General features: G+C 32.5%; 2 protein-coding genes across 2 annotated transcripts; both read right to left on the bottom strand.

Annotated features, from left to right (window-relative positions):
* Positions 1-131: 131 nt before the first annotated feature.
* LOC126232249 (repetitive organellar protein-like) lies at positions 132-7373 on the bottom strand. Its single transcript, XM_049942540.1, has 11 exons — positions 7320-7373; positions 6695-6978; positions 5394-5550; positions 4789-5071; positions 4448-4747; positions 3601-3727; positions 2789-2903; positions 1888-2082; positions 1417-1772; positions 565-699; positions 132-279 (listed from the first exon to the last, which is right to left on the bottom strand). The coding sequence occupies exons 1-11, from the start codon at positions 7371-7373 to the stop codon at positions 132-134; spliced, it is 2154 nt and encodes a 717-aa protein (XP_049798497.1).
* Positions 7374-7641: 268 nt separating this feature from the next.
* LOC126232248 (structural maintenance of chromosomes protein 2-like) lies at positions 7642-22094 on the bottom strand. The gene is made up of 11 exons (XM_049942539.1): positions 22082-22094; positions 21573-21833; positions 21313-21531; positions 20086-20512; positions 12406-12489; positions 11633-12075; positions 10121-10298; positions 9751-9844; positions 9402-9606; positions 8830-9340; positions 7642-7747 (listed from the first exon to the last, which is right to left on the bottom strand). Exons 1-11 carry the CDS (start codon positions 22092-22094, stop codon positions 7642-7644), a joined length of 2541 nt encoding a protein of 846 aa, XP_049798496.1.
* Positions 22095-23589: the final 1495 nt, after the last annotated feature.

Below are 23589 nucleotides of genomic sequence, written 5' to 3'. Positions count from 1 at the left end.
CAACTATTGGTGATGGTATTTTGTCTTTTTAGTACGTTTAATTTCGCGACATAGATTTTACAACCTGATGATGAGAGCATTGTCTCTCGAAACGCGTTGTTAAAATATATATAAAAAATCGCGGTTGAATGCTAAATGTGATAACCATCTTTTCGATACTTTTCGATATCTTTTCGGTACTTTTCGATATCTTTTCGGTACTTTTCGATATCTTTTCGGTACTTTTCGATATCTTTCCGGTACTTTTCGATATCTTTTCGGTACTTTTCGATACCTTTTCTATACTTATCGATATATCGATACTTATCGATATATCGATACTTATCGATGTATCGATACTTATCGATATATCGATACTTTGCGATATATCGATACTTATCGATATATCGATACTTTGCGATATATCGATACTTATCGATATATCGATACTTATCGATATATCGATACTTTTCGATATATCGATACTTTTCGGTATATCGATACTTTTCGATATATCAATACTTTTCGATATATCGATAGTTTTCGATGTATCGATACTTATCGATATATCGGATATATCGATACTTATCGATATATCGATACTTTTCGATATATCGATACTTTTCGATATATCGATACTTTTCGATATCTTTTCGATACTTTTCGATCTTTTCGATACTTTTCGATATCTTTTCGATACTTTTCGATATCTTTTCGATACTTTTCATTATATATCGATACATTTTATTATATATCGATACTTATCTTTATATATCGATACTTATCATTATATATCGATACTTATCATTATATATCGATACTTATCATTATATATCGATACTTATCATTATATATCGATACTTTTCATTATATATCGATACTTTTCATTATATATCGATAGTTTTCCTTATATATCGATACTTTTCCTTATATATAGATACTTTTCGATATATATCAATACTTTTCGATATATATCGATACTATTCGATATATATCGATACTTTTCGATATCTTTTCGGTACTTTTCGATATCTTATCGGTACTTTTCGATATCTTATCGATACTTATCGATATATCGATACTTATCGATATATCGATACTTTTCGATATATCGATACTTTTCGATATATCGATACTTTTCGATATATCGATACTTATCGATATATCGGATATATCGATACTTTTCGATATATCGATACTTTTCTATATATCGATACTTTTCGATAAATCGATACTTCTCGATATAACGATACTTTTCGATATATCGATACTTTTCGATAAATCGATACTTCTCGATATATCGATACTTATCGATATATCGATACTTTTAATATATATCGATACTTTTCGATATATCGATACTTATCGATATATCGATACTTATCGATATATCGATACTTATCGATACAGCGATACTTTTCGATATCTTTTCGATACTTTTCGATATCTTTACGATACTTTTCGATATCTTTTCGATACTTTTCGATATCTTTTCGATACTTTTCGATATCTTTTCGGTACTTGTCGATATCTTTTCGGTACTTGTCGATATCTTTTCGGTACTTGTCGATATCTTTTCGGTACTTGTCGATATCTTTTCGGTACTTTTCGATAACTTTTCGGTACTTTTCGAAATCTTTTCGGTACTTTTCGATATCTTTTCGGTACTTTTCGATATCTTTTCGGTACTTTTCGATATCTTTTCGGTACTTTTCGATATCTTTCCGGTTCTTTTCGATATCTTTTCGGTACTTTTCGATATCTTTTCGGTACTTTTCGATATCTTTTCGGTACTTATATTACGATACTTATCATTATATATCGATACTTATCATTATATATCGATACTTTTCATTATATATCGATACTTTTAATTATATATCGATACTTTTCATTATATATAGATACTTTTCGATATATATAGATACTTTTCGATATATATAGATACTTTTCGATATATATAGATACTTTTCGATATCTTTTCGATACTTTTCGATATCTTTTCGATATCTTTTCGATACTTTTCGATACTTTTCGATACTTTTCGATATCTTTTCGATACTTATCGATATCTTTTCGATACTTATCTATATCTTTTCGATACTTATCGATATCTTTTTGTTACTTATCGATATCTTTTCGATACTTATCGATATCTTTTCGATACTTTTCATTATATATCGATACTTTTCATTATATATCGATACTTTTTATTATATATAGATACTTTTCATTATATATAGATACTTTTCGATATCTTTTCGATACTTTTATATCTTTTCGATTCTTTTCGATATCTTTTCGGTACTTTTCGATATATCAGTACTTATCGATATATCGGTACTTTTCGATAAATCGATACTATTCGATATATCGATACTTTTCGATATATCGATACTTTTCGATATATCGATACTTTTCGATATATCGATACTTTTCGATATATCGATACTTATCGATACATCGATACTTATCGATATATCGATACTTATCGATATATCGACACTTATCGATATATCGATACTTATCGATATATCGATACTTATCGATATATCGATACTTATCGATATATCGATACTTATCGACTCTTATCGATATAACGATACTTATCGATATATCGATACTTATCGATATATCGATACTTTTCGATATATCGATACTTTTCGATATATCGATACTTATCGATATATCGATACTTTTCGATATATCGATACTTTTCGATATATCGATACTTATCGATATATCGATACTTATCGATATATCGATACTTTTCGATATCTTTTCGATACTTTTCGATATCTTTTGGTACTTTTCGATATCTTTTCGGTACTTTTCGATATCTTTTCGGTACTTTTCGATATCTTTTCGGTACTTTTGGATATCTTTTCGGTACTTTTGGATATCTTTTCGGCACTTTTCGATATCTTTTCGATACTTTTCGATATCTTTTCGGTACTTTTCGATATATCGGTACTTTTCGATATATCGATACCTTACGATATATCGATACTTTTCGATAGATCGATACTTTTCGATATATCGATACTTATCGATATATCGATACTTATCGATATATCGATACTTATCGATATATCGATACTTATCGATATATGGATACTTATCGATACTTATCGATATATCGGTACTTATCGATATATCGATACTTATCGATATATCGATACTTATCGATATATCGATATATAGATACTTATCGATATATGGATACTTATCGATATATCGATACTTTTCGATATATCGATACTATTCGATATATCCATACTTATCGATATATCGATACTTTTCGATATTTCGATACTTCTCGATATATCGATACTTATCGATATATGGATACTTATCGATATATCGATACTTTTCGATATATCGATACTTATCAATATATCGATATTTTTCAATACATCGATATTGATATATTGATACTTTTCGATATATCGATACTTATCGATATATCGATACTTTTCGATACATCGATACTTATCGATATATCGATACTTATCGATATGTCGATACTTATCGATATATCGATACTTATCGATAAGTCGATACTTATCGATATATCGATACTTATCGACATATCGATACTTTTCGATATCTTTTCGATACTTTTCGATATCTTTTCGATACTTTTTGATATCTTTTCGATACTTTTCGATATCTTTTCGATACTTTTCATTATATTCGATACTTTTCATTATATATCGATACTTTTCATTATATATCGATACTTTTCCTTATATATCGATACTTTTCCTTATATATAGATACTTTTCGATATATATCGATGCTTTTCGATATATATCGATACTATTCGATATCTTTTCGATACTTTTCGATATCTTTTCGATACTTTTCGATATCTTTTCGGTACTTTTCGATATCTTCTCGGTACTTTTCGATATCTTTTCGGTACTTTTCGATATTTTTTCGGTACTTTTAGATATCTTTTCGGTACTTTTAGATATCTTTTCGGTACTTATCGATATCTTTTCGGTACTTATCGATATCTTTTCGGTACTTATCGATATCTTTTCGGTACTTTTCGATATATCGATATTTATCGATTTATCGATTCTTTTCGATATATCGATACTTTTCGATATATCGATACTTTTCGATATATCGATACTTCTTGATATATCGATACTATTAGATATATCGATACTTTTCGATATATCGATACTTTTCGATAGATCGATACTTATCGATATATCGATACTTTTCGATACATCGATATTTTTCGATATATCGATACTTTTCGATATATCGATACTTATCGATATATCGATACTATTCGATACATCGATACTTTTCGATATATCGATACTTATCGATATATCGATACTTTTCGATGTATCGATACTTATCGATATATCGATACTTTTCGATACATCGATACTTTTCGATATATCGATACTTATCGATATATCGATACTTTTCGATATATCGATACTTTTCGATATATCGATATTTTTCGATATTTTTTCGGTACTTTTCGATATCTTTTCGATACTTTTCGATATCTTTTCGATACTTTTCGATATCTTTTCGATATCTTTTCGATACTTTTCGATGTCTTTTCGATACTTTTCGATATCTTTTCGATACTTTTCGATATCTTTTCGATACTTATCTATAAAATTTCGATACTTATCGATATCTTTTGGATACTTCTCGATATCTTTTCGATACTTATCGATATCTTTTCGATACTTATCGATATCTTTTCGATACTTTTCATTATATATCGATACTTTTCATTATATATCGATACTTTTTATTATATATAGATACTTTTCATTATATATAAATACTTATCGATATCTTTTCGATACTTATCGATATCTTTTCGATACTTTTCGAAAATTTTTCGGTACTTTTCGATATCTTTTCGGTACTTTTCGATATCTTTTCGGTACTTTTCGATATCTTTTCGGTACTTTTGGATATCTTTTCGGTACTTTTCGATATCTTTTCGGTACTTTTCGATATCTTTTCGATACTTTTCGATATCTTTTCGGTACTTTTCGATATATCGGTACTTTTCGATATATCGATACTTTACGATATATCGATTCTTTACGATATATCGATACTTTTCGATATATCGATACTTTTCGATATATCGATACTTATCGATATATCGATACTTATCGACATATCGATACTTATCGATATATCGATACTTATCGATATATCGATACTTATCGGTATATCGATATTATCGATACTTATCGATACATCGATACTTATCTATATATCGGTACTTTTCGATATATCGGTACTTTTCGATATATCGATACTTATCGATATAATGATACTATTCGATATATCGATACTATTCGATATATCGATACATTTCGATATCTTTTCGATACTTTTCGATATCATTTCGATACTTTTCGATATCTTTTCGATACTTTTCGATATCTTTTCGATACTTTTCCATATCTTTTCGGTACTTTTCGATATCTTTTCGGTACTTTTCGATATCTTTTCGGTACTTTTCGATATCTTTCCGGTACTTTTCGATATCTTTTCGGTACTTTTCGATACCTTTTCTATACTTATCGATATATCGATACTTATCGATATATCGATACTTATCGATGTATCGATACTTATCGATATATCGATACTTTGCGATATATCGATACTTATCGATATATCGATACTTATCGATATATCGATACTTTTCGATATATCGATACTTTTCGGTATATCGATACTTTTCGATATATCAATACTTTTCGATATATCGATAGTTTTCGATATGTCGATACTTATCGATATATCGGATATATCGATACTTATCGATATATCGATACTTTTCGATATATCGATACTTTTCGATATATCGATACTTTTCGATATCTTTTCGATACTTTTCGATCTTTATGATACTTTTCGATATCTTTTCGATACTTTTCGATATCTTTTCGATACTTTTCGATATCTTTTCGATACTTTTCATTATATATCGATACATTTTATTATATATCGATACTTATCTTTATATATCGATACTTATCATTATATATCGATACTTATCATTATATATCGATACTTATCATTATATATCCATACTTATCATTATATATCGATACTTTTCATTATATATCGATACTTTTCATTATATATCGATAGTTTTCCTTATATATCGATACTTTTCCTTATATATAGATACTTTTCGATATATATCAATACTTTTAGATATATATCGATACTATTCGATATATATCGATACTTTTCGATATCTTTTCGGTACTTTTCGATATCTTATCGGTACTTTTCGATATCTTATCGATACTTATCGATATATCGATACTTATCGATATATCAATACTTTTCGATATATCGATACTTTTCGATATATCGATACTTTTCGATATATCGATAGTTTTCGATACATCGATACTTATCGATATATCGGATATATCGATACTTTTCGATATATCGATACTTTTCTATATATCGATACTTTTCGATAAATCGATACTTCTCGATATATCGATACTTTTCGATATATCGATACTTTTCGATAAATCGATACTTCTCGATATATCGATACTTATGGATATATCGATACTTTTCGATATATCGATACTTTTCGATATATCGATACTTATCGATATATCGATACTTATCGATATATCGATACTTATCGATACATCGATACTTTTCGATATCTTTTCGATACTTTTCGATATCTTTACGATACTTTTCGATATCTTTTCGATACTTTTCGATATCTTTTCGATACTTTTCAAAAATTTTTCGGTACTTTTCGATATCTTTTCGGTACTTTTCGATATCTTTTCGGTACTTTTCGATATCTTTTCGGTACTTTTGGATATCTTTTCGGTACTTTTCGATATCTTTTTGGTACTTTTCGATATCTTTTCGATACTTTTCGATATCTTTTCGGTACTTTTCGATATATCGGTACTTTTCGATATATCGATACTTTACGATATATCGATTCTTTACGATATATCGATACTTTTCGATATATCGATACTTTTCGATATATCGATACTTATCGATATATCGATACTTATCGACATATCGATACTTATCGATATATCGATACTTATCGATATATCGATACTTATCGATATATCGATACTTATCGGTATATCGATACTTATCGATACTTATCGATATATCGATACTTATCGATATATCGGTACTTTTCGATATATCGGTACTTTTCGATATATCGATACTTATCGATATAATGATACTATTCGATATATCGATACTATTCGATATATCGATACATTTCGATATCTTTTCGATACTTTTCGATATCATTTCGATACTTTTCGATATCTTTTCGATACTTTTCGATATCTTTTCGATATGATATAATCCATTATGGAGTCGAGGTAGCAGTTGTCGTTATACTGGTTATCACATTTAGCATTCAACCGCGATTTTTTATATATATTTTAACAAGACGAGGACCCACAGTCCAATATACTTTTAATTCTTTTTTACTTTATGGACCCACCAACTATTGGTGATGGTATTTTGTATTTTTAGTACGTTTAATTTCGCGACATAGATTTTACAACCTGATGATGAGAGCATTGTCTCTCGAAACGCGTTGTTAAAATATATATAAAAAATCGCGGTTGAATGCTAAATGTGATAACCATCTTTTCGGTACTTTTCGATATCTTTTCGGTACTTTTCGATATCTTTCCGGTACTTTTCGATATCATTTCGGTACTTTTCGATACCTTTTCTATACTTATCGATATATCGATACTTATCGATATATCGATACTTATCGATGTATCGATACTTATCGATATATCGATACTTTGCGATATATCGATACTTATCGACATATCGATACTTATCGATATATCGATACTTTTCGATATATCGATACTTTTCGGTATATCGATACTTTTCGATATATCAATACTTTTCGATATATCGATAGTTTTCGATATATCGATACTTATCGATATATCGGATATATCGATACTTATCGATATATCGATACTTTTCGATATATCGATACTTTTCGATATATCGATACTTTTCGATATCTTTTCGATACTTTTCGATCTTTATGATACTTTTCGATATCTTTTCGATACTTTTCGATATCTTTTCGATACTTTTCGATATCTTTTCGATACTTTTCATTATATATCGATACAATTTATTATATATCGATACTTATCTTTATATATCGATACTTATCATTATATATCGATACTTATCATTATATATCGATACTTATCATTATATATCGATACTTATCATTATGTATCGATACTTTTCATTATATATCGATACTTTTCATTATATATCGATAGTTTTCCTTATATATCGATACTTTTCCTTATATATAGATACTTTTCGATATATATCAATACTTTTCGATATATATCGATACTATTCGATATATATCGATACTTTTCGATATCTTTTCGGTACTTTTCGATATCTTATCGGTACTTTTCGATATCTTATCGATACTTATCGATATATCGATACTTATCGATATATCGATACTTTTCGATATATCGATACTTTTCGATATATCGATACTTTTCGATATATCGATAGTTTTCGATATATCGATACTTATCGATATATCGGATATATCGATACTTTTCGATATATCGATACTTTTCTATATATCGATACTTTTCGATAAATCGATACTTCTCGATATATCGATACTTTTCGATATATCGATACTTTTCGATAAATCGATACTTCTCGATATATCGATACTTATCGATATATCGATACTTTTCGATATATCGATACTTTTCGATATATCGATACTTATCGATATATCGATACTTATCGATATATCGATACTTATCTATACATCGATACTTTTCGATATCTTTTCGATACTTTTCGATATCTTTACGATACTTTTCGATATCTTTTCGATACTTTTCGATATCTTTTCGATACTTTTCGATATCTTTTCGGTAATTTTCGAAATCTTTTCGGTACTTTTCGATATCTTTTCGGTACTTTTCGATATCTTTTCGGTACTTTTCGATATCTTTTCGGTACTTGTCGATATCTTTTCGGTACTTGTCGATATCTTTTCGGTACTTTTCGATAACTTTTCGGTACTTTTCGATATCTTTTCGGTACTTTTCGAAATCTTTTCGGTACTTTTCGAAATCTTTTCGGTACTTTTCGATATCTTTTCGGTACTTTTCGATATCTTTTCGGTACTTTTCGATATCTTTTCGGTACTTTTCGATATCTTTCCGGTTCTTTTCGATATCTTTTCGGTACTTTTCGATATCTTTTCGGTACTTTTCGATATCTTTTCGGTACTTATATATCGATACTTATCATTATATATCGATACTTATCATTATATATCGATACTTTTCATTATATATCGATACTTTTAATTATATATCGATACTTTTCATTATATATAGATACTTTTCGATATATATAGATACTTTTCGATATATATAGATACTTTTCGATATCTTTTCGATACTTTTCGATATCTTTTCGATACTTTTCGATGTCTTTTCGATACTTTTCGATATCTTTTCGATACTTATCGATATCTTTTCGATACTTATCTATATCTTTTCGATACTTATCGATATATTTTCGTTACTTATCGATATCTTTTCGATACTTATCGATATCTTTTCGATACTTTTCATTATATATCGATACTTTTCATTATATATCGATACTTTTTATTATATATAGGTACTTTTCATTATATATAGATACTTTTCGATATCTTTTCGATACTTTTCGATATCTTTTCGATAGTTTTCGATATCTTTTCGATACTTTTCGATATCTTTTCGGTACTTTTCGATATCTTTTCAGTACTTTTCGATATCTTTTCGGTACTTTTCGATATATCGGTACTTTTCGATATATCGATACTTTACGATATATCGATACTTTTCGATATATCGATACTTATCGATATATCGATACTTATCGATATATCGATACTTATCGATATATCGATACTTATCGATACTTATCGATATATCGGTACTTATCGATATATCGGTAGTTTTCGATATATCGGTACTTTTCGATATATCGATACTTATCGATATATCGATACTTTTCGATATATCGATACTTTTCGATATCTTTTCGATACTTTTCGATATCATTTCGATACTTTTCGATATCTTTTCGATACTTTTCGATATCTTTTCGATACTTTTTGATATCTTTTCGATACTTTTCGATATCTTTTCGGTACTTTTCGATATCTTTTCGGTACTTATCGATATCTTTTCGGTACTTATCGATATCTTTTCGATACGTATCGATATATCGATACTTATCGATATATCGATACTTTTCGATATATCGATACTTTTCGATATCTTATCGATACTTATCGATATATCGATTCTTTTCGATATATCGATACTTTTCGATATATTGATTTTTTTCGTTATATCGATACTTTTCGATATATCGATACTTTTCGATATATCGATACTTCTCGATATATCGATACTTATCGATATATCGATACTAATCGATATATCGATACTTATCGATATCTTTTCTTCGATCTTTTCGATACTTTTCGATATCTTTTCGATACTTTTCGATATCTTTTCGATACTATTCATTATATATCGATACTTTTTATTATATATCGATACCTTTCATTATATATCGATACTTATCATTATATATCGATACTTATCATTATATATCGATACTTATCATTTTATATCGATACTTATCATTATATATCCATACTTATCATTATATATCGATACTTTTCATTATATATCGATACTTTTCATTATATATCGATACTTTTCATTATATATCGATACTTTTCCTTATATATATAGATACTTTTCGATATATATCGATACTTTTCGATATGTATCGATACTATTCGATATATATCGATACTTTTCGATATCTTTTCGATACGTTTCGATATCTTATCGGTACTTTTCGATATCTTTTCGGTACTTTTCGATATCTTATCGATACTTATCGATATATCGATACTTTTCGATATATCGATACTTTTCGATATATCGATACTTTTCGATATATCGATACTTTTCGATCTATCGATACTTATCGATATATCGATACTTTTCGATATATCGATACTTTTCGATATCTTTTCGATACGTTTCGATATCTTTTCGATACGTTTCGATATCTTTTCGGTACTTTTCGATATCTTTTCGGTACTTTTCGATATCTTATCGATACTTATCGATTTATCGATACTTATCGATTTATCGATACTTTTCGATATATCGATACTTATCAATATATCGGATATATCGATACTTATCGATATATCGATAATTTTCGATATGTCGATACTTAACGATATATCGATACTTTGCGATATCTTTTCGATACTTTTCGATCTTTTCGATACTTTTCGATATCTTTTCGATACTTATCGATATAACGATACTTTTAGATATATTGATACTTATCGATATATCGATACTTATCGATATATCGATACTTATCGATATATCGATACTTATCGATGTATCGATACTTTTCGATATATCGATACTTATCGATATATCGATACTTATCGATATATCGATACTTATCGATGTATCGATACTTTTCGAAATATCGATACTTATCGATATATCGATATATGGATACTTATTGATATATGGATACTTATCGATATATCGATACTTATCGATATATCGATACTTTTCGATATCTTTTCGATACTTTTCGATATCTTTACGATACTTTTCGATATCTTTTCGATACTTTTCGATATCTTTTCGATACTTTTCGATATCTTTTCGGTACTTGTCGATATCTTTTCGGTACTTGTCGATATCTTTTCGGTACTTTTCGATATCTTTGTCGATATCTTTTCGGTACTTTTCGATATCTTTTCGGTACTTTTCGATATCTTTTCGGTACTTTTCGATATATTTTCGGTACTTTTCGATATCTTTCCGGTACTTTTCGATATCTTTTCTGTACTTTTCGATATCTTTTCGGTACTTTTCGATATCTTTCCGGTACTTTTCGATATATTTTCGGTACTTTTCGATATCTTTTCTGTACTTATCGATATATCGATACTTATCGATATATCGATACTTATCGATATATCGATACTTTGCGATATATCGATACTTATCAATATATCGATACTTATCGATATATCGATACTTATCGATATATCGAAAAGTATCGATATATCGATACCTATCGATATATCGATACCTATCGATATATCGATACTTTTCGATATATCGATACTTTTCGATATATCGATACTTTTCGATATATCGGTACTTATCGATATATCGATACTTTTCGATATATCGATACTTTTCGATATATCGATACTTTTCGATATATCGATACTTTTCGATATATCGATACTTTTCGATATCTTTTCTTCGATCTTTTCGATACTTTTCGATATCTTTTCGATACTTTTCGATACTTTTCGATATCTTTTCGATACTATTCATTATATATCGATACTTTTTATTATATATCGATACCTTTCATTATATATCGATACTTATCATTATATATCGATACTTATCATTATATATCGATACTTATCATTATATATCGATACTTATCATTATATATCCATACTTATCATTATATATCGATACTTTTCATTATATATCGATACTTTTCATTATATATCGATACTTTTCCTTATATATATAGATACTTTTCGATATATATCGATACTTTTCGATATATATCGATACTATTCGATATATATCGATACTTTTCGATGCATCCGAAGAGCTGGGTGATGCAATTTACTAATTCATTACCGTCGTCATGGCCAACCCAGGCCAAATTAGAATTCATGTGTGGACACATCGAAGGCCAAGCCGCGGAAAAGATGCGGGGCGTGGCAGCGACGTGTCGGACTTATCAGGAATTTGTTGGTGCATTCCTGCGGACCTACTGGTCAAAGGAAACGCAAGACAGGATTAAAGAGGAAATAATATTTTGTCCTGAACTGGAAGTGTCCGGGCATAAGAGCGCAACCAAATTTTTTTGATGACTTACTCAAGAAGAATCAGTTTTTAGATAGTCCATACAGCAACGGAGAAATTATTAAATTTTGCTTTTCGAAATTGCCAGTTAGGTATCAACAGACACTTGTCGGGAAGTGTGGATCTGACATAGATGCATTCAAGAGTCTACTGCGCGAACTCGAAGTAGTCTTCGATAAACAAGACGCAAAGGACAGGAAGAAGGCGCAAAATAACAAATACCACGGGCCAGCAAGGGAAGACGACAACAGATCGCATAATCGCACTGGTCAGTTAGGAAACCAGGGTTACCGAGATCAAGGTTACGCTATTCAAGGTTATGGAAACCAGAGACACGGAAACCAGAACGTCAGGGAACAGGGTCAATCCAGACAAGCAATCTGGGACAGGAGGAATGACGAACGGCAAAGCGACCGTAATTGGAGGGAGCGAAATCAAGGACAACAGGAGAACCAGGAGATTGAAATTAGACCTCCAAATCCTAATGCACGTCAGAGGAGGGGGAGTCTAAGAAGGGATTGACGCTAGTCCATAGGACTCCACCACTTCTCTCACACAAAGGAGTTCGTAGAATAGTAGTAGTGTAAGAAATGTACATAGTAGAATAGGCAAAGATATGAACCTTTTTTCGGGGAACAATAACCGTTGCATTAATAGATTAAGATTGCTAAAGTGTTAACACGCTGCGTTGTCTTGCATAAGAATTTACTGCTGCTATCCTCTTTTTGTTTATGTTTGCGATCTCCAATGTCGATGGAGTAGGAGACACTACCTTTTCATGAGCAATGTTTTTGTCCTTTCCTATCTGGTGTCCATGTTAAGGGATAAGGATGAGTGACGAGACGTCGCACAAACGGGCGCATACAAGAACGTGCTCTTAGAAGCGTTCTGAGAGGTCGTGATACGCTCCATAGCGGCCACAACCAGTTCGTGAGACGTTCATACCAATGCTTGCAGGCAAGCGTCAGTGCACTGCACGATTGTGGTATATTGCGCGATTTCGAGGGTGAATATGGGCAGTATAGTTTTTGCAGAGCTGCGCCGGTATCGTTGTCTTGCAAGTCGGGGTGAACCTGTGAGCATTTGACTCTAATGGTGCCCTAGACGAGAGAAATGAGGGCATAAAAGCCTACCATGCTAATGTGCTGGTTGGGGATTTAGCGTGCTGCTCGTTTTTGTCACAGATGAATCACCAAGGAATTGTACTTGGATATTCGTGACATACTGTGTAGCTGGCGTGTGTTGGGTGTCTGAATCCTCAACAGGAACCAGTCCTGGCTTGGTCATATTACATTGCTTCTGGAAAGGTGTACTTCGATCGCGAAAACCGCTTCACATAGAGAAGGAAGTTGCAACTATAAATTTATTGTCGTGTATAGCCATGGCTAACCCAGTCTCTGGAGTTTCAGTGAGGCGTAATGAAAACTCGGAGGTCATGTCGTACGGCGCGCACATCACTGTCGTCAATAGCGGCGAGCAGCAAGACATCTCAGCGTAACAGGAACTATGTAAGGGTATTGTATAAGGTAAATAAAAAAATAAATAAATAAATAAATAAATAAATAAAATAAATAAATAAATAAATAAAAGGGAAAGTACGATACTAGGATAAGTTAAACTGTAGGATTTAACAATAACTAGATTAATATTGTGGGGGTTTTCTACCACAAGTGTGGCGCGCGCCTGTTGAGTTGCTATTTTTCAGGTCACCAAACCACAGACCCGAGATGGAGGGACGACGGGCGAGCGAAAGTAGCGTAGTAGCATGTTCTTTATAGCACAGTAAAACTTAGACCTGCATAACAACATAATTTAATTAAAAGACGTAGAATGTAGATCGTTGGGATATGGTAGTTAATTCTTGTAGCATGTCTACTGTCGATCTATATAATTAATAGTAATATTAGTGCGGGCCCGCACATTTAGTTGTTCATCCATTACAAAGCATCAGTTATCACACACCATGTACTTACTGAGATCGGTCTCTACACGTATATCAAAATAAATTATTTCCATGTCTAGATTAGATGTTATAATGATTGCCATAGATTAATAACTATAAAAGTAAAATAAGAGTGTCTGAAATGACAGACCATCAATGTTTCATTAGGTAAATTTATTATAACATAGAAGGTCATGGGAAAAAGTTAGGCATAAGACTTTTGTAAGAATTGTACAGATGACGAGGAACGTGGCAATGCAGAGGCCAGCCAGCGCAAAAACAAGAGGTCTTCGGCTACCTGCTAAAGGGCGAGCGTCCCGTCCTACACGCTGACAGTCACCCGGCTGCTTACCTGAGGGATTACACGGGACCCTCGCCCCGCCACAAGCGAAAGTGGGGCTGGCCGTTGACCCTGACACGCGACAGCCTGCTAGCTCTCCGGACGCGGCAGCCGCTTGGAGGGATTCCCTGCGGCAGACCACGTTGTCGTGAGTACACGAAGAAGATCACATATCGTGTCAGAACCTGCGCCTCATGTGCCTCAGGACAGAAAGGGACGCTCTATACTCACCTGTTTGGGTTTTTACAACTCACTAGCATTGGCCGATCTGCATACACAAAGCAGTATCGTGCCACACTAACAAATGTATGGTCTCATGTCTTACTTCTCCTCTCTATTAGAGAGCAGTTTTTAACAATAGTCGCTCCTAGTTCGATCCTGTATGGATGACCCCACACACTTGTGGAGTCACTCCACGTGCCATCATCCCTCGTCGAACTGCAATATTGGGAAACGTAAAGTTCTGTCCAGCGAGAGAAGAGACCTAGACTTGTGATGTATCCCAACGAGTAGACCTCAGAGACAATTAATCGACGTGAGGAGAGCCTATCACTGTGTCTTCCTACCATACGGCCGTGATCATATGCGTGGGTCTGACTACAATCTCAACAGCGTACTGCAGACACTCCAGAACTCCCGATTGCTGTTGCCACAACGTAGCAACTACAACCGACGTTTAGCCTTATGTGATGTCAGTACAGTGGAATCAGTGAAGTGCCACGGATATTTCTAACAATGTGATTTAGTGCCTCATTCTCAGCACAGTCGTGAACTTTGTGCAATGTGCACGCACAATTTGATGCCCCATGAACCTTGTTTTTTTCGTTTTTCTTAAATTTCTTTCTCTTATGTTGTTTCTGTAATGTATGTTATACCTTGTATGCGTTTGTGTTTTACACTGTAATTCTTATTACAGATTACTGTATTGTTCTCCACATCATGTTTTTTTTTGTATTTTGTGTTTATTGTTGTGTGTATGCTAACAGTGTGCCTGAAGTCCCCATAAACTGAAGCAGATACCACCACTGTCATTGTGAATGGACCATCAGTTCAGGGAACATTTTGTAAAGGTTATTCTTGCTGCAGGGAGACAGAATGAATCGGAGGTTGTAACTAGATTCTGAAAACTCACAAAGAGATTGTTAACTTAAATATTATCATGTGTGAGTGAGGTCAGGTTAGTTTAATGATTAAAATTGTTGTAACATCTTGGGCATTTAATTGCGGAGCACTCCAACTCTGATTGTAAAGAATAAACTGCTCCATATTTGGCTCAGATGCCCGGGCCATGTTTAGAGCGTGAATGTCTGCGTGAATCGGTGTTTGGAAGGGGCTCCCTGGGTATGGATGTGTGATGTGAGTGTTAGTGTTCCATATTAAGAAGGTGAAGTTGGCTACATCATAAATAATCCTCCCTCTATGAGTTGCATTTTTCAGTTGCAATGATCTTTTTTATAGAGTGCGGTATGTGGAGTCACTTTGTAAGATTGTTCTTGGGCGATTGACTCACTACCTTGCTCCTAAGTGAGCCAACCGCTCACCAATTACAATCTAAAATGGCGTAGGGGCAATGAGAGGTGGCATGAGCCCCCTCTCATATTTCTATCTTACGATTCTCCTCTCTAGTTGCATGCGGTGGAGGGTTGCTTTTCCTTTACACGCGTACTTCCCACGCAGCGTCTCTCGTCACCCGGGTGGGCCGGTGACAGGCGGGCTCTGTGGAACAGGAGAGAGTTAAGCCGACGTGTGTGAGGCAGTCGAGTGAATGCTTTTCAGACGCCGACATTGTCAAGAGACACGCCCGCTGGGGTGTGAAGTAGCGGCTGGGCTAGAGGTTCCGTTACTTCAGAGAAACCTTGCGAAAACACTTTCTGGCGGGCTACCAGCGAGGCGTGGGAATGACTTGTGTACCCACGCAGTTGTGGCGGGAAAATTCCCGCACTTTCTGCAAAATCAGCACAGAAATTGGCGCCAAGAATCTCCATTGGTGGAATGGTAGTGCTCCGGCAATGGAGTGGAATTTCCGCCGGTTTTCGAGTTGCTGATTGGAACGTAACCACGGCCACTGTCGTGGGGGCGGGAATGTTCGGTGTTCGGCCTGTGCGGGTGCTCTGGGTAGTCGGCAGTCGCCTTTCGGTCGAGGACGTTCGAGCAACCAGCCCTCGCCTGCGGTACGCCAGATCGTGTTCTGGGAGATAAGAAGACTGTTGGTAATGTACGTCCGCAGCACCGGCAGATAGGGATTTTCCTAGGTGATAATCAGAGCTCAGCAGAGCGCGCCTGTTCATCCTTTTCTAACTTTGTTCAGTTTCGGGTAGCAGCAATTACTATTGGGTTAGCTGTGTGTCTCTCTTGAGATTTGAGTGGAAAGGAATTGGCTCCACATACCACTTCGTCTTAAACCTCACGATCTAAGTTAGGGACAACTTCACCTTTACTGTGTTTGTATGAATCTCCAATTTTAGCCAATTTGATGTTTTATATTTCCTGTGTCTCTTTTACTATTCTCCGTTTAATCTTAATAAATCATATTGTTATTTTGGACAGAACTTTCTTTCTGTTAATCAATAGAGCAACCCTATCATTCCTCACTATGCTAATGAAACCTTTGTTTATTTAACTTATTTATCAAATTAAATTATTGCAGGTGCCAAACTCTCTTCTACTCCACTAGCAGGGTTGATTAGAGTCAGTTCGCGTATTTCTTTTATCCTTGTGCCACAGCAAAAGTCGGAGTTAGAATAGGGGGGGCTTAGAGCATGATTGACATATGTGGATTCTAATAGAATTTAGTCATCAATACACTGCTAGCCCCGGCACCTCGCATACTTTTCGATATCTTTTCGATACTTTTTGATATCTTTTCGATACTTTTCGATATCTTTTCGGTACTTATCGATATCTTTTCGGTACTTATCGATATCTTTTCGATACGTTTCGATATATCGATACGTTTCGATATATCGATACTTATCGATATATCGATACTTTTCGATATATCGATACTTTTCTATATATCGATACTTTTCGATATATCGATACTTTTCGATATATCGATACTTTTCGATATATCGATACTTATCGATTTATCGATACTTTTCGATATATCGATACTTATCGATATATCGGATATATCGATACTTATCGATATATCGATACTTTTCGATATGTCGATACTTATCGATATATCGATACTTTGCGATATCTTTTCGATACTTTTCGATCTTTTCGATACTTTTCGATATCTTTTCGATACTTATCGATATAACGATACTTTTCGATTTATCGATACTTATCGATATATCGATACTTATCGATATATCGATACTTTTTGATATATCGATACTTATCGATATATCGATATATAGATACTTATTGATATATGGATACTTATCGATATATCGATACTTTTCGATATATCGATACTATTCGATATATCCATCATTATCGATATATCGATACTTTTCGAAATTTAGATACTTCTCGATAGATCGATACTTATCGATATATCGATACTTTGCGATATATCGATACTTATCGATATATCGATACTTTTCGATATATCGATACTTTTCGATATATCGATACTTACCGATATATCGATACTTTTCGATACATCGACACTTTTCGATATATCAATACTTATGGATATATCGATACTTTTCGATATATCGATAGTTTTCGATATATCGATACTTATCGATATATCGGATATATCGATACTTATCGATAAATCGATACTTTTCGATATATCGATACTTTTCGATATATCGATACTTTTCGATATCTTTTCGATACTTTTCGATATCTTTTCGATACTTTTCGATATCTTTTTCGATACTTTTCGATATCTTTTCGATACTTTACGATATCTTTTCGATACTTTTCATTATATATCGATACTTATCTTTATATATCGATACTTATCATTATATATCGATACTTATCATTATATATCGATACTTATCATTATATATCCATACTTATCATTATATATCGATACTTTTCATTATATATCGATACTTTTCATTATATATCGATAGTTTTCCTTATATATCGATACTTTTCCTTATATATAGATACTTTTCGATATATATCAATACTTTTCGATATATATCGATACTATTCGATATATATCGATACTTTTCGATATCTTTTCGGTACTTTTCGATATCTTATCGGTACTTTTCGATATCTTATCGATACTTTTCGATATATCGATACTTTTCGATATATCGATACTTTTCGATATATCGATACTTTTCGATAGATCGATACTTTTCGATATATCGATAGTTTTCGATATATCGATACTTATCGATATATCGATACTTATCGATATATCGATACTTTTCGATATATCGATACTTTTCGATTAATTGATACTTTTCGATAAATCGATACTTCTCGATATATCGATACTTTTCGATATATCGATACTTTTCGATGAATCGATACTTCTCGATATATCGATACTTATCGATATATCGATACTTCTCGATATATCGATACTTATCGATATATCGATAGTTTTCGATATATCGATACTTTTCGATATATCGATACTTATCGATTTATCGATACTTATCGATATATCGATATATCGATACTTATTGATATTAGGATACTTATCGATATATCGATACTTTTCGATATATCGATACTTTTCGATATATCGATACTTTTCGATACATCGATACTTTTCGATATATCGATACTTATCGATATATCGACACTTATCGATATATCGATACTTATCGATACATCGATACTTTTCGATATCTTTTCGATACTTTTCGATATCTTTACGATACTTTTCGATATCTTTTCGATACTTTTCGATATCTTTTCGATACTTTTCGATATCTTTTCGGTACTTTTCGATATCTTTTCGGTACTTGTCGACATCTTTTCGGTACTTGTCGATATCTTTTCGGTACTTGTCGATATCTTTTCGGTACTTGTCGATATCTTTTCGGTACTTTTCGATATCTTTTCGGTACTTTTCGATATCTTTTCGGTACTTTTCGATATCTTTTCGGTACTTTTCGATATCTATTCGGTACTTTTCGATATCTTTTCGGTACTTTTCGATATCTTTTCGGTACTTTTCGATATCTTTTCGGTACTTTTCGATATCTTTTCGGTACTTTTCGATATCTTTCCGGTACTTTTCGATATCTTTTCGGTACTTTTCGATATCTTTTCGGTACTTATCGATATATCGATACTTATCGATATATCGATACTTATCGATATATCGATACTTTTCGATATATCGATACTTTTCGATATATCGATACTTTTCGATACATCGATACTTTTCGATACATCGATACTTTTCGATACATCGATACTTTTCGATATTTCGATACTTTTCGATATATCGATACTTTACGATTTATCGATACTTTTCGATATATCGATACTTATCGATATATCGATACTTATCGATATATCGATACTTATCGATATATCGATACTTATCGATACATCGATACTTATCGATACATCGATACTTATCGATACATCGATACTTTTCGATATATCGATACTTATCGATATATCGATACTTTTCGATATATCGATACTTTTCGTTATATCGATACTTTTCGATATATCGATACTTTTCGATATATCGATACTTATCGATATATCGATACTTTTCGATATCTTTTCGATACTTATCGATATATCGATACTTTTCGATATCTTTTCGATACTTTTCGATATCTTTTCGATACTTTTCGATATCTTTTCGGTACTTTTCGATATCTTTTCGGTACTTTTCGATATCTTTTCGGTACTTATATATCGATACTTATCATTATATATCGATACTTATCATTATATATCGATACTTTTCATTATATATCGATACTTTTAATTATATATCGATACTTTTCATTATATATAGATACTTTTCGATATATATAGATACTTTTCGATATATATAGATACTTTTCATTATATATAGATACTTTTCGATATCTTTTCGATACTTTTCGATATCTTTTCGATATCTTTTCGATACTTTTCGATGTCTTTTCGATACTTTTCGATATCTTTTCGATACTTATCGATATCTTTTCGATACTTATCTATATCTTTTCGATACTTATCGATATCTTTTCGATACTTATCGATATCTTTTCGATACTTATCGATATCTTTTCGATACTTTTCATTATATATCGATACTTTTCATTTTATATCGATACTTTTTATTATATATAGATACTTTTCATTATATATAGATACTTTTCGATATCTTTTCGATACCTTTCGATATCTTTTCGATACTTTTCGATATCTTTTCGGTACTTTTCGATATCTTTTCGGTACTTTTCGATATCTTTTCGGTACTTTTGGATATCTTTTCGGTACTTTTGGATATCTTTTCGGCACTTTTCGATATCTTTTCGATATTTTCGATATCTTTTCGGTACTTTTCGATATATCGGTACTTTTCGATATATCGTTACTTTACGATATATCGATACTTTTCGATATATCGATACTTTTCGATATATCGATACTTATCGATATATCGATACTTATCGATATATCGATACTTATAGATATATCGATACTTATCGATACTTATCGATATATCGGTACTTATCGATATATCGGTACTTTTCGATATATCGGTACTTTTCGATATATCGATACTTATCGATATATCGATACTTATCGATATATCGATACTTTTCGATATATCGATACTTTTCGATATCTTTTCGATACTTTTCGGTATCATTTCGATACTTTTCGATATCTTTTCGATACTTTTCGATATCTTTTCGATACTTTTTGATATCTTTTCGATACTTTTCGATATCTTTTCGGTACTTTTCGATATCTTTTCGGTACTTATCGATATCTTTTCGGTACTTATCGATATCTTTTCGATACGTATCGATATATCGATACTTATCGATATATCGATACTTATCGATACTTATCGATATATCGATACTTATCGATATATCGATACTTTTCGATATATCGATACTTTTCGATATCTTATCGATACTTATCGATATATCGATACTTTTCGATATATCGATACTTTTCGATATATCGATTTTTTTTCGATATATCGATACTTTTCGATTTATCGATACTTTTCGATATATCGATACTTTTCGATATATCGATACTTATCGATTTATCGATACTTTTCGATATATCGATACTTATCGATATATCGGATATATCGATACTTATCGATATATCGATACTTATCGATATATCGATACTTATCGATATATCGATACTTTTCGATATATCGATACTTATCGATATATCGATACTTTTCGATATCTTTTCTTCGATCTTTTCGATACTTTTCGATATCTTTTCGATACTTTTCGATATCTTTATGATACTTTTCGATATCTTTTCGATACTTTTCGATATCTTTTCGATACTTTTCTATATCTTTTCGATACTTTTCATTATATATCGATACTTTTTATTATATATCGATACCTTTCATTATCCCCCCCATGAACCATGGACCTTGCCGTTGGTGGGGAGGCTTGCGTGCCTCAGCGATGCAGATGGCCGTACCGTAGGTGCAACCACAACGGAGGGGTATCTGTTGAGAGGCCAGACAAACATGTGGTTCCTGAAGAGGGGCAGCAGCCTTTTCAGTAGTTGCAGGGGCAACAGTCTGGATGATTGACTGATCTGGCCTTGTAACATTAACCAAAACGGCCTTGCTGTGCTGGTACTGCGAACGGCTGAAAGCAAGGGGAAACTACAGCCGTAATTTTTCCCGAGGACATGCAGCTCTACTGTATGATTAAATGATGATGGCGTCCTCTTGGGTAAAATATTCCGGAGGTAAAATAGTCCCCCATTCGGATCTCCGGGCGGGGACTACTCAAGAGGACGTCGTTATCAGGAGAAAGAAAACTGGCGTTCTACGGATCGGAGCGTGGAATGTCAGATCACTTAATCGGGCAGGTAGGTTAGAAAATTTGAAAAGGGAAATGGATAGGTTAAAGTTAGATATAGTGGGAATTAGTGAAGTTCGGTGGCAGGAGGAACAAGACTTTTGGTCAGGTGATTACAGGGTTATAAATACAAAATCAAATAGGGGTAATGCAGGAGTAGGTTTAATAATGAATAAAAAAATAGGAGTGCGGGTTAGCTACTACAAACAGCATAGTGAACGCATTATTGTGGCCAAGATAGACACAAAGCCCATGCCTACTACAGTAGTACAAGTTTATATGCCAACTAGC

The sequence above is a fragment of the Schistocerca nitens genome, unplaced genomic scaffold (assembly GCF_023898315.1).
Source record: "Schistocerca nitens isolate TAMUIC-IGC-003100 unplaced genomic scaffold, iqSchNite1.1 HiC_scaffold_468, whole genome shotgun sequence".
Taxonomy (NCBI): domain Eukaryota; kingdom Metazoa; phylum Arthropoda; class Insecta; order Orthoptera; family Acrididae; genus Schistocerca; species Schistocerca nitens.
This window is presented reverse-complemented; position numbering and strand designations above follow the sequence as displayed.

Excerpts from the sequence above, each read along its gene's own strand:
- LOC126232249 (XM_049942540.1), bottom strand. The coding sequence starts at position 7,373 with ATGGATTATATCATATCGAAAAGATATCGAAAAGTATCGAAAAGATAT. Across the intron at positions 6,979-7,319 it reads TATCGAAAAGATATCGAAAA|AATCGATATATCGTAAAGTA; the intron begins GTATCGAAATGA and ends TATATCGTAAAG. Across the intron at positions 3,728-4,447 it reads AAATATCGATATATCGAAAA|GAAAAGTATCGATATATAAT; the intron begins GTATCGATATAT and ends TCGATATATAAG.
- LOC126232248 (XM_049942539.1), bottom strand. Across the intron at positions 20,513-21,312 it reads TATCGAAAAGATATCGAAAA|ATATCGAAAAGTACCGGAAA; the intron begins GTATCTATATAT and ends AGTACCGAAAAG. Across the intron at positions 9,607-9,750 it reads TATCGAAAAGATATCGAAAA|TATCGAAAAGATATAGATAA; the intron begins GTATCTATATAT and ends TATATCGATAAG.